The 13,887-nt window shown below is 47.7% G+C and overlaps 1 protein-coding gene across 1 annotated transcript; it reads right to left on the minus strand.

The window, feature by feature from the left end:
- Positions 1-1,601: 1,601 nt before the first annotated feature.
- LOC144270552 (magnesium transporter NIPA2-like) lies at positions 1,602-13,881 on the minus strand. Its single transcript, XM_077827094.1, has 6 exons — positions 13,777-13,881; positions 6,154-6,301; positions 5,082-5,138; positions 4,241-4,331; positions 3,943-4,103; positions 1,602-2,382 (listed from the first exon to the last, which is right to left on the minus strand). The coding sequence occupies exons 2-6, from the start codon at positions 6,290-6,292 to the stop codon at positions 1,754-1,756; spliced, it is 1,077 nt and encodes a 358-aa protein (XP_077683220.1). The 5' UTR covers positions 6,293-6,301; positions 13,777-13,881; the 3' UTR covers positions 1,602-1,753.
- Between the last annotated feature and the right edge of the window lie 6 nt (positions 13,882-13,887).

Raw genomic sequence — 13,887 nt, forward strand, 5'->3', positions numbered from 1 at the left:
ACCAAACAACTTTTCCCATAGGAAAGAGACCCTCCATTTCCTCTTACACAGGTTACTGAAAAACCAGCAACTGAAAAGCATAGTTGTGCTACTACTCTTCCCTGGAAACCCCAAATAAATTACTAAATCATGTTCCTGCCTGTTTCCTGTGCATAGTTGTGACTACCACTTCTGCATTCTGCAGTGGAAGGTAATAAAGCTGTACTTTAGTATGCCTCATCAGGTGACAGTGCTTACCAACTTAAGTTGTCTGTGTATTACCTACCCAGGGGAGAAGTCCCATAAGCTGCCCTTCATCTTTTGTAGCAGTTGTCTAGAGTGATCTGAGCCACTACTTAGATATGAGCTGGTTTATAGGCATAGGCTAGTTTCCACTACAATCTCCTACAACCGATATCCTCCAGAGAACAAGTGTCTGGGCCAATGAGACCAGTCAACTCTTATTTTCTTCAGCCAATCCTAGGGCAGGGCTAACCTCTAAACAACAGCTTTCTGATTCTTGTATGTAAATTCACACCACAAAGTATGTCTACGCTGCAAATAAAAACCCAAGGCACTGAGTTTCAGAGCCTGGGTCAACTGACTTGGGCTCTGGGGCTAAAAATAGCATTATGGACACTCCCCGCTGGGCTCCAAGACTCCCCCTACTCCTGCCAGGTTTCAGAGCCCCAGCACAAGCAGGAGTATCTATACTGTGCAGAGTAGATATACCCTTAGAATAACAGTGGGACTTTTCTGAGATCAAATGCAAAGAGGAGAGAACAGAATATACTCCTCTTTCAGGCACTAAAACCAGTAGCTAAGTCACAACCATCCTTACAATAAGCAATCTGTGAGAAACTCTTGAACTCTCCCTCCAGTTACAGTTTCAGGCTTTCATACCTGTCCCTGTAGTTAGTCTCTCACATGCGCTATGCTGCTTCTGCAGCAATTAGCTGCAATGCTTTATGGGGCACTCTTGGTAACTGAGCAAATGCATTTTAAGGAATTACCAAAACCAGATTTATAATCCCTCCCACCCAACAAAGTAAGTGCCACGGTGAAGGGATCACACTCCATAATGAAATCTGATCCAAAAAAACCACATCATTTAGTGGCAGCAACAACATTAGAGAGTCATCAGTTTGGGGAATCTAATTCTGCTTCTAGCTTTGGGTCAGTAACCTCTGCATGAGCAGAGCTGGCACCTGACAAAGCAAAGTACAGATGCGGTTATGAAATAACATGCTATGCACATCATTTTAAAACGTTACCTCTTGTTGCTTTAGGAGCAGTGACAACATACAAGAATCTCAGCACGTGGCTAGAATGTTTTGTAAACAATCTTTAAATATTAAAAAAAGCTTTGTTTTAAGGCCACCTAAACTGAGTGGTCCTTCCATTCAGTAAGGATTAGTGTGGTTACTGCTGGGTCTCCTCCCACATAAGCCTGTGGCCTGATAGCAGCTGCAGCATGTTCTTACAAAGGGAACTCAAGTCTACTGGTTATAGTGTTGGTGGGAATCTTTTCCAGGTTTTGTTCGTAACAGCTGGAAATTGCAATTAGGTCTCTTCACCTGCCCTTCAGGTCCCCAGCAGTGGAAGCACAGAACACTCTCACAGAATAGGCAGCAGACATTTACTTATTCCCAACAATGCAGCTGTAGCTGGTGGAGTCTGATTAGCAACCTCATCAAGGGGAGCTCAGTAGTGAGACTAGAAAGCACTTGGGTACAAGTTCAAAGGCTTTCCCAGGCAACAGGTTCATGAGTCGTCATACACTTTCACCTTCCTCCTCCACACTCTGAGAACCCTTGTGGATGTCCTCTGGGCCCAGAAGAGGCTGATGTAGACATGACTGGTGTTTGTCTGCTCCCCTCCAAAAAGAATGCAGGTCTGCCCTTCCTTGCTTCAGGAAGAGGGGCAGCAGGTCTGGGGTGAAGGGGATGTCTCTGAATGCATGCAGAAGGAAAATGCCAGAGACTATGGTTAGAAAGCCACTTATAGTGCCAATTATGTTGTGTAGGACCATGTGTTGCCACTCCTTGAATAGGATGGCGGAACAAGTCATGACTGCTGTGGTAAACAGGACATAGTAGATAGGTGTGACCACAGATGTATTGAAGATGTCCAAGGCCTTGTTCAGGTAGTTAATCTGGACACTGATGCAGATCACCAGGCAAATCAGGAGTATCCAGCCCAGCGGTTCTTTCAGGACCTGCTTCCCAGCAAACAGCTCCTTCAGTGTGATGCCCAAGCCCTTGACACAGGACACTGAGAGCGAGCCAATGGCAGAGCAGACCAAAACATACACCAGAACGTTGCTCCGCCCATAACGGGGCCCAGCCACGAAGATAAGGAGAATGGAGCTCACCAGCACACACACCGCAAAGGCTATAAACCCTTCGATAAGAAGGAATAATCATTAGGATTTGCATTAGAGTGGGTAACACTATTGTACATTTATGTTACAGAACAGTGAGTGAAGATGCAAGATAGGGTGGCATGTGCCCCCATGGGTCAGTATACTCGCCTTTCACCTTAGTGACGGGTTCAAAACAAGAAGTGGTTACACGTCAAAGATTTTAGGGCTCTCTCTATTCATTAGTGCATTATGGTCTGAGTCACAAGACTACCACACAAGTTGGCATGATTAACAGATTCTGTTATGTTACAAGAAAGCCTGGAATAGGGAAACTACAGGTCCGGGTGGAGGCAGAGACACAGAATTGGCTGGGGGTAGGGAATAATATGCCAGGGGGTGCTGTAAATTGGGATTGTAAAGTATTGGCAGAGCTACATGGAGCCCAGGACTGGAACATCAAAATGCTGCAAGTCAGGCCAGAGTGGTACTAGCAGAGCTGTGCAGGTTGGGATTAGGACTCTCCTGGGATAGGAAGGGGTGCTGCAGGGCAGGTGTTCTGGGGCATTAGTACAGTGTGTCAGTGATGAACTGCAGCATGAGCCTGTGGGTAATGGGGGGAAGGGGTTGACACGATTTGCTCCCTTCCCTTCTCACTGCAGGCTTCTTCTCTGTACTGTCACTCATTCTTTCCTATCATGCTATTGCCCAAATCACTCCCTAGATTCCAACTTCCTTTCTCATATTGTGAGGGATTTTTTCCTCAAAGCTCCCCCCCCCTGCAACTCCCTATTTCCTTCTTTGCTTCTCTTGTTTATTTTCACCTTAAGTTTCTTCTCTGGCCTTTCTTCTCCTCCTCCCACTAATGCTGCCCCTCATGTATTGGTAATCCTCTTTTCTACACTAGCATTATATTAGGGTTACTTGTCATTGCTGTTGATTTTGCTACTAGTTTTGTGGTTATTCTTCCTTTGTAACTCTTGCTTAGCACTTTGGTATTAAACGGGCTGTATTATAACCACAAGGATCATGGATAGGGGTCTAAGCACAGGCCTAGGACCCAAAAGTACCGGAGTGCTAATCCCCACTTTGACATAGACTCCTGTGGCCTTGGGAGAGTCACTTAACCTCCATCTTACAAAACATCCTGAAGATGAGAAGTGCCATTTCTTTTTTATTAAAATAAAATGCAAATATAGCAAACACTTGCATCATACATAGGTGCCAACTCCTTGTGGCGGGCACTTTGGAAAGGGGTTGGAATGGGGGCGGGGGGGCGGGGCCGAGCACCACCAGCACCAGAAGAAGTCAGTGCCTATGGCATCATACCTCTTGTGTCAGATTTGACAATAACTAGCCTTTATCCATCTCAGTAGCACAGGCTTTCACTCTTACTCTCCAAAAAACATGAGCAATCTAATCTTTTCCATCACAGAGAAGGAAACTAATAAACTATCATGGATCAATGGGCACGTTTCTATCACTTCAGTGCAGGAAGGATTATTTACTCAATTCTTCTCAGGCTAGACAAGTTATTCTACCTTCCACTGCCATTTACGCGGGAGGGGGGAAGAAATTAACAAAGCCCTCTGTTTGGATACCTGGATCTTTAAGCTTCTCTGCCATTGACTCCAGGCTGGATACCTCCTCCCCCTGTGGGGCATGGATTACCATCACTGTGGAGCCCAGAACACTCAAGATGCATCCAATCTTTCCATGGACATTCAGGTGCTCATTCAGAAAGTAGGACGACAAAACTGCACTGTAGGATTGAAAGCAAAGGAAACACAAACACCAAGAGGGTGCAGTATTTGAGGGAAAAGATAGGGTGAGGTTAGACAGCTACTTCCAGTGGTAAAGGGCAAAGGGACAAGTACCGCTCGTTCTCGTGTTGCTTACCTGACTAGAACACTTAATGCACCCAATGGAGTTACTAGTGTTGCTGGGGCAAAGGCATATGCAGCAAAATTTGCTGCTTCTCCAACTCCCACTGCAAAAGAGACCCAGTCAGTCACAGGAGAGCAGCGTAACATGGGAGCCAATGCAGCACAACTCATGTCAGCTCATAGCCGTTGTGCAGTTAGTCACTGTACAGAGGCACCATCACCACTTGTTGATTCCATCATCATGCCATAATTCGTTATCTGCAATAGCACAGTCCATCTGCTGAGCGTTGTATGGACAGTATAGACAAGAACGGAGCGACACAAAGAGGTGGATGGCAAAGGGGAAAGCTTATTTACATATGGATATACTGCTAACCAGCATCAGTGCAGAAAAGAAATACTAACATCCTTACAGTTCAACATATATTTGTATAATTTTGCCTTCTTGTTGTGGTGTCCATTGTGACATATTCCAGTCTTTACTTAGCATCACGTCTGTGAATTGCCGTGAAGCTCTCTTGACTACCCAGCAATACCAGAAGCTAAGGAGCCAACTATGCTCTAGAATGCTTTGCATGGTGATAGGAGAACTTCCAAAATGGCCCAATCACCCGATTAACTCAGTACTCAACTCTTAAGTGAGAAATTTAGAAATATGTAAGATGTGAGCACACAACATGGTTTGTTTAGACAGGTAACACCACTTTCAAACTGCTCAATGATAAAACAAGGCAGCTGAGCCTCAATTATGACAAAGGAAATAAGAGAACAAGGCAAAGATAAAGGTGAACAATCAAAAATCTTGGACAACCAACGTCTCTCGCTCATACTTCAGTTTCACAGCAAGTACTTACTGGACAGTAGTCCTGCCCACCAAAGCCACTCCCTCAGGTATGCATGACCTCCTTGTCCTGAGAAAGAAAGTGAGAGCAACAACAAAAATCCAGGGTGAGGTTCCAATGGCACAAGCTATACAAAGAACCAGGATCTCTTTTGCTTATAAAGAAAGGAATGAATTTTCCTCTGAGAAGTGGGATAATCCTCCAGCACTCCTCTTCCTCCTCTGTAAAGGAGCCAATTTCCAGATGATATTAGCGTCTTTAAAAAAAGAGCTTGATGCTGGTGAAGAGTGCTGGCTAGCCATCCCTGGGGACAGAAGTCCAATTTATCCTCAAGAATAAGTACAGCATGGACAGTGGCAGCACATGCTTCCTCCACTCTGCCTCAGCTATGTGCCCAACCATGCCAGGATCACATCTACAACACAAGGAGATAGTTTGGTCTTCACTCCATCTCTGGTGAAGATACCGTCAAGGGTAACAGCTGAAGTAAGTGTTTTTATGAAGCAAATACTTGTCTACTAAGAACTGGATTGAGACCAAACTCACATGATATAGTACATCATTAAGCGGTTGTTAGATAGTAATGTTTTTGGGTTACTGATCTGGGCCAGACTTGGAGCTGAAATAGTGCCATGGTGCATTCAGTTCCCTCTGCCCAGATTAGGTATTTCTATTTCTCTTCCCTGTTCATTCAAATACTTGTCATTTGTCCCAGCCTTCGACAGATTTTGAAAGCTGCATTTCTCCAGCTCTCTGCTCACAATACTGTGCAATATTAGACCACACCTGGTTACAAGACCCACTACAGCAGTCTAGGATTTCGACCGTATTAACAGCTCCAAGATCAAGAAAATAATATGTCCCTTCTGGCTGATCCTAAAGTGACTAAGAGCTGTATTAAAGCCAGAAATGTTTTCACATCATCCAGCTGAATAGCAATTAGAACTTCTTGAAGTTCAATTTTTCCAAGTGTGTAGAGAGCCCCTGAAAACTCTCTTATTGTTCTACTAGGACAATAAGAACAATGCCTTTGGCGGGAACATAACTTTGTACAGCCAACTGCAGCAATAAAGACGGAAAGTACCTGCCCTAATGGAGCCCCTGCTGGCCAACTTGAGAAGCCCTTTCTTCTTTAGGATAAAACTTCCTCCGATAAAAATACTTGAGGATAGAGCCAGGCCTAGTCCGATATAGAAGTCGTAGCGACCTGACACACCCTCCATCACAGCCCCCTGCATCAAGAAGGAAGAACACAAATTCAGAGAGAAAAGAGGTTTGGGCATGTCCACCACACAAATCTAAGGAAACCCCAGTTGCAGGGTGTTCTCCTGGAATGTGAAAGATTGCTGTACATGAAATAAACACTTTGTAGGGCAGCTCCTGGGGGGCTCTTACTTATCTCTACACCTTCAAGTGCTAGGGCCATTGACATTTCCATTTCCTAATGCAGCATTTCTCAAATGGGGGGTCCTGACCGAAAAGGGGGTGGGACAAGGCTATTGTAGGGAGGTTGCATGATGACCTTTTTCCTTGCTTTCAGAGCTGGGTGGCCAGAGAGTGGTGGCTACCGGCCAGTTGCCCAGCTCTGAAGCTAGCACCAGCAGCAGTGCAAAAGTAAGGATGGCATGGTATGGTTACTTAGCTCTGTAGGCATGTGCACTGGTGCCATGAATGCTACGTCCAGTAGCAAAGTGGGTGGGGGTGGGGGGGGGGGGAGCGTCAATCTCTGTCCTAATGGACATCTACATGGGGGATGGGAGGAGAGACTTTGCTCCTGAGGAGACAGTAGTACCTGCAGTGTCTCAGTAATAATCATGAACCTGGGCACGACCCAGGAACCCTCAGGGTGCACAGGGGCCCGAAGCTGACTCTGCAGCTCCTGCTTGTCCAACTTGCGGGCTGAAACCCTTAGTCCTGGTCTACACTACGAGTTTAGGTCGAATTTAGCAGCATTAGATTGATTTAACCCTGTACCCATCCACACAACGAAGCCATTTTTGTCGACTTAATGGGCTCTTAAAATTTATTTCTGTACTCCTCCCCAACGAGGGAATTAGCACTGAAATCGACATCACCGGGTTGAATTTGGGTTAGTGTGGACGCAATTCGATGGTATTGGCCTCCAGGAGCTATCCCACAGTGCTCCACTGTGACCGCTCTGGATAGCGCTCTGAACTCGGACGTACTGGCCAGGTAGACAGGAAAAGCCCCGCGAACTTTTGAATTTCATTTCCTGTTTGGCCAGTGTGGCAAGCTGATCAGCACAGGTGACCATGCAGATCTCATCAGCAGAGGTGACAACGGAGTCCCAGAATTGCAAAAGAGCTCCCGCATGGACTGAACGGGAGGTACTGGCTCTGATCGCTGTATGGGGAGATGAATCCGTGCTATCAGAACTCCGTTCCAAAATGTCAAAATATTTGAAAAAAATCTCCAAGGGCATGAAGGACAGAGGCTATCACAGGGACCCACAGCAGTGTCACGTGAAACTTAAGCAGCTTAGGCATGCCTACCAAAAAACCCAAGAAGCAAACGCCCGCTCGGGGTCAGAGCCCCAGATATGCTGCTTCTATGATGAGCTGCATACCCCTAACACTGCCCCACCCCTGTACGTGGACTCCTCCAAGAGGGGAGTCTCACGCAACAGGGATGATTTTGGGGACGAGGAAGATGATGAGGAGGGGGGAGGTTGAAGATAGCGCACACCAGGCAAGCGGAGAAACCGTTCTCCCTGACAGCCAGGAACTGTTTATCACCCTGGAGCCAATACCCTCCCAACCCAGGCTCCCGGACCTTGAAGGCAGAGAAGGCAGCTCTGGTGAGGGTACCTTTGTAAATATAATACACAGTTTAAAAGCAAGCGTTTTTCATGACTAATTTGCCCTGAAGACTTGGGATGCATTCGCGGCCAGTACAGCTACTGGAAAAGTCTGTTAACTTGTGTGGGGATGGGGCGGAAATCCTCCAGGGACATTTCAATGAAGCTGTCCTGGAGGTACTCCCAAAGTCTTTGCAAAAGGTTTCTGGGGACGGCAGCCTTATTGCATCCTCCATGGTAGGACACTTTACCACAGCAGGCCAGTAGCACGTAGTCTAGAATCATTGCATAAGAAAGCATGGCAGCGTGTGGTCCCGGTGTTTGCTGGCATTCAAGTGACATCTGTTCTTTCTCTCTCTGTGTTATCCTCAGGAGAGTGATATCATTCATGGTCACCTGGTTGAAATAGGGGAATTTTATTCAGGGACATTCAGAGGTCGCTGTTCCTGCTGGGATATTTGCCTGTGGCTGAAAAGAAATCATCCCTGCTGTTAACCACGCAGTGGAGGGAGGGGTGAAGCGATCATCCCAGAGAATTGGGTGGGGGGAGGGGTTAGTTGGGTTTGTGCTGCACGTTAACCTGAAAACATCAGCCCCTCCTTTTAAATGGCCAAAGTATCTTTTTCAATTTTAATCTCCCTTTTTTGTTTCCTGCAGCTGCAAATGTTTCAACGCTGCTACTAGCATCTCCGTCCCAGAGGCTAGCGCAGATAAGAAGGCCAAAAAAAACCGCACTCACGATGAAATACTCTCTGAGCTCATGCAGTCCACCTAAACTGAAAGCAGCAGAATGTGTGGAAGCAGACAATGGCAGAGTCCAGGAAAGCACAAAATTAACACGAGGACAGGAGGAATGTGCGAGAGGATAGATAGCTGGAGCAACAGGAGAGGTGATGGCAGCATGATGAAAGGAGGCAGGATGCAATGCTGAGGCTACTGGAGGATCAAACTGATATGCTCCGGGGTATGGTTGAGGTGCAGGAAAGGCACAGACCGCCCCTGCAGCCCCTGTGTAATCAACTGCCCTCCTCCCCAAGTTTCATAGCTTCCTCACCCAGACACCCAAGAATGTGGTGGTGGTGGAGGGGGCCTCAGGGCACCCAACCACTCCACCCCAGAGGGCTGCCCAAGCAACAGAAGGCTGGAATTCAATAAGTTTTGAAGTTCAGTGTGGCCTTGTCCATCCCTCCTCCCCTACCCCACCTGGTGCTTTCCTCCTCCCCAACCCCTCCCAGGCTACCTTGGCAGTTACCCCCTATTTGTGTGACGAATTAATAAAGAATACATGAATTTGAAACAACAATGACTTTATTGCCTCTGCAAACGGTGATCAAAGGTGGGAGGGGAGGGCGGTTGGCTTACAGGGAAGTAGAGTGAACCAAGGGGGCAGGTATTCATCAAGGAGAAACAAACAGAACTGTCACACAGTACCCTGGTCAGCCATGAAACTGGTTTTCAACGCTTCTCTGATGCACAGGGTGCCCTGCTGTGCTCTTCTTAACCACCCTGGTGTCTGGCTGTGCGTAATCAGTGGCCAGGCAATTTGCCTCAACTTCCCATCCCGCCATAAACGTCTCCCCCTTACTGTCACAGATATTGTGGAGAACACAGCAAGCAGTAATAACAATGGGAATATTGGTTTCACTGAGGTCTAAGCGAGTCAGTAAACTGCGCCAGCATGCTTTTAAACATCCAAATGCACATTCTACCACCATTCTGCACTTGCTCAGCCTATAGTTGAACAGCTCCTGACTACTGTCCAAGCTGCCTGTGTATGGCTTCATGCGCCATGGCATTAAGGGGTAGGCTGGGTCCCCAAGGATAACTATAAAGAAAAGGAGTTCTTGTGGCACCTTAGAGACTAACAAATTTATTTGAGCATAAGCTTTTGTGAGCTACGGCTCACTTCATCGGATGCATTCAGTGGAAAATGCAGTGGGGAGATTTATATACATAGAGAACATGAAACAATGGGTGTTACCATACACACTGTAACGAGAGTGATCACTTAAGGTGAGCTATTACCAGCAGGAGAGCGCGGTGGGGGGGTGGGGGGATAAAGGCTTTTGTAGTGATAATCAAGGTGGTAATAGTGATAATCAAATGTCTGAGGAACAGTGGAGGGGGGGAATAAACATGGGGAAATAGTTTCACTTTGTGTAATGACCCCTCCACTCCCAGTCTCTATTCAAGCCTAAGTTAATTGTATCCAGTTTGCAAATTAATTCCAATTCAGCAGTCTCTCGTTGGAGTCTGTTTTTGAAGTTCTTTTGTTGAAGAATTGCCACTTTTAGGTCTGTAATCGAGCGACCAAAGAGATTGAAGTGTTCTCCGACTGGTTTTTGAATATTATAATTCTTGATATCTGATTTTTGTCCATTTATTCTTTTACATAGAGACTGTCCAGTTTGAGCAATGTACACGGCAGAGAGGCATTGTTGACACATGATGATATATATCACATTGGTAGATGTGCAGATGAATGAGCCTCTGATAATGTGGCTGATGTGATTAGGCTGTAAGATGGTGTCCCGTGAACAGATATGTGGACTCAGTTGGCAACGGGCTTTGTTCAAAGAATAGGTTCCTGAGTTAGTGGTTCTGGTGTGTGGTTGCTGGTGAGTATTTGCTTCAGGTTGGGGGGCTGTCTGCAAGCAAGGACTGGTCTGTCTCCCAAGATCTGTGAGAGTGATGGGTCGTCCTTCAGGATAGGTTGTAGATCCTTGATGATGCATTGGAGAGGTTTTAGTTGGGGGCTGAAGGTGATGACTAGTGGTGTTCTGTTATTTTCTTTGTTGGGCCTGTCCTGTAGTAGGGGACTTCTGGCTCTGTCAATCTGTTTCTTCACTTCAGCAGGTGGGTATTGTAGTTGTAAAAATGCTTGATAGAGATCTTGTAGGTGTTTGTCTCTGTCTGAGGGGTTGGAGTTCTGTGGTGACCTAGAATCCTATTTTCGACGACTCCGACTCCACGAATATTTCCCACCCACCTCTGAACAACATACTAACCCACAGAGACCTTCCTACCAAGACTACAAAAAGAAGGATTCTGGGTGAACTCCTCCTGAAGGTCAAAACAACAGACTGGACTTCTACATAGAGTGCTTCCGCCGACGTGCATGGGCTGAAATGGGGAAAAGCAGCATCACTTGCCCCATAACCTCAGTCGTGCAGAACACAATGCCATCCACAGCCTGAAAAACAACTCTGACATCATAATCAAAAAGGCTGACAAAGGAGATGCTGTCGTCATCATGAATAGGTCGGAATATGAAGAAGAGGCTGCTAGACAGCTCTCCAACACCACTTTCTACAAGCCATTACCCTCTGATCCCACTGAGGATTACCAAAAGAAACTACACCATTTGCTCAAGAAACTCCCTGAAAAAGCACAAGAACAAATCCGCACAGACACACCCCTGGAACCCCGACCTGGGGTATTCTATCTATTACCCAAGATCCATAAACCTGGAAATCCTGGACGCCCCATCACCTCAGGCATTGGCACCCTGACAGCAGGATTGTCTGGCTATGTAGACTCCCCCTCAGGCCCTACGGTACCAGCACTTCCAGCTATCCTCGAGACACCACTGACTTCCTGAGGAAACTACAATCCATCGGTGATCTTCCTGAAAACACCATCCTGGCCACTATGGATGTAGAAGCCCTCTACACCAACATTCCACACAAAGCTGAACTACAAGCCATCAAGAACAGTATCCCCGATAATGTCACGGCAAACCTGGTGGCTGAATTTTGTGACTTTGTCCTCACCCATAACTATTTCAGATTTGGGGACAATGTATACCTTCAAATCAGCGGCACTGCTATGGGTACTCACATGGCCCCACAGTACACCAACATTTTTCGGTTATTTTCTGGTCTGGAAAGTAAATCCCTTGCTGCAGCTGTTCACACAGACAAGCGTTCCTGAAAATGAGAGCATCATGTACCTTTCCGAGCCATCCCACATTGACATTGGTGAAACGTCCATTGTGATTCACCAGTGCTTGCAGCACCATTGAAAAGTACCCCTTTCGGTTTATGTACTGGCTGCCTTGGAGCTCCGGTGCCAAGATAGGGATATGGGTTCCGTCTATCACCCCACCACAGTTAGGGAATCCCATTGCAGCAAAGCCATCCACTATGACATGCACATTTCCCAGAGTCACTACCCTTGATAGCAGCAGCTCGGAGATTGCGTTGGCTACTTGGATCACAGCAGCCCCCACAGTAGATTTGCCCACTCCCAATTGATTCCCGACTTACTGGTAGCTGTCTGGCATTGCAAACTTCTAGAGGGCTATCGCTACTCGCTTGTGAATTGTGAGGGCTGCTCTCATCTTGGTATTCTTGTGCTTCAGGGCAGGGGAAAGCAAGTCACAAAGTTCTATGAAAGTGCCCTTACGCATGCGAAAGTTTCACAGCCACTGAGAATCATCCCAGACCTGCAACCCTATGCAGTCCCACCAGTCTGTGCTTTGTTCACGGGCCCAGAATTGGCGTTCCATGGAATGAGCCTGCCCCATTGCCACCAGGATGGCCAAACTGCCGGGGCTCGTGCTTTGAGAGAAGTCTGTGTCCATGTCCTCATCGCTCTTGTCACCGTGCTTCCATCGCCTCCTCGCCTGCTTTTGCAGGTTCTGGTTCTGCATATACTGCATGATAATGCGTGAGGTGCTTCAAATGCTCATAACTGCAGCAGTGATCTGAGCGGGCTCTATGCTTGCCGTGGTATAGCGTCTGCAGGAGAGCAGAATGACAGTGGAAGCGGTCGTTCAGTGACAATGGTTTCTAGACCTACTGCACAGTCTACTGCCAGGACACAACAGCTAAGCGGGCTGCACGCTTGCCATGTTATGGCGAGACAAGAGCAGGAGAGCAGAGTTGCAGCGGAAGCGGTGGTTCGATGACGACATTTAGCAGTCCTACTGTACTGTCTGCTGAAGGCAGTTTGGCGCCTGCACGGAAAAAAGGCGTGAAACGATTGTCTGCCATTGCTTTCACGGAGGGAGGGGCGACTGACGATATGTACCCAAAACCACCTGTGACAATGTTTTTGCCCCATCAGGCATTGGGAGCTCAACCCAGAATTCCAATGGGCAGCGGAGACCGCAGGAACTGTGGGATAGCTACCCACAGTGCAACACTCCGGAAGTCGACACTAACCACGGTAGTGAGGACGCACTTGGCTGAATTAATGCACTTAGTGGGGACACCCACAATCGACTGTATAAAATCGCTTTCTAAAAATCGCAGAAAAAGAAAAGGAGGACTTGTGGCACCTTAGAGACTAACCAATTTATTTGAGCATAAGCTTTCGTGAGCTACAGCTCACTTTTGAAGTGAGCTGTAGCTCACGAAAGCTTATGCTCAAATAAATTGGTTAGTCTCTAAGGTGCCACAAGTCCTCCTTTTCTTTTTGCGAATACAGACTAACACGGCTGTTACTCTGAAACCTTTCTAAAAATCGACTACTACAAATTCGACCTAATTTCGTAGTGCAGGCATACCCTTAGAGCCCAACTGCAACCGACCCCCAAGTGCCGCTCCCCGCTAGGAACCAGGCTCCCCTTTCCGGAGCGAGTGCCGAACCCCGCCCGGCGATCATCAATCTCCGCGGGCAGGGCACTGTCCGGGGGGGCCTCACACGGTCGGGGGAGCGCAGGCAGCGCTGCGCGTGATACGCTGCTGACAGCCCCGTCCACCAGGCGGGCCTCACCCCACACCGCGGGAACCCAGGAGCCCCAGGGGCGGGGCCCCCGAGACACACCACAGCTTGTAAGGGGGCAGGAGCCCCGGGTCCTGTCAACGCAGAGTAGCACCACTCGCCCACGGTACCGCGACCGGGGGCAGCAAGCACAGAGCCCCGCCCCTTCCTCGCCGGTACCTGCTGCAGCTCCCCGGACCGCTTCCGCAGCTTCAGCCAACCCCCGCTCCAGAGCCAGTGTGGGAGCGCCTCGCCCCTCACTTCCGCTTCCGGTGAGTCATCCAAACCCTT

Source organism: Eretmochelys imbricata, chromosome 9 (genome assembly GCF_965152235.1).
Source record: "Eretmochelys imbricata isolate rEreImb1 chromosome 9, rEreImb1.hap1, whole genome shotgun sequence".
NCBI lineage: Eukaryota > Metazoa > Chordata > Testudines > Cheloniidae > Eretmochelys > Eretmochelys imbricata.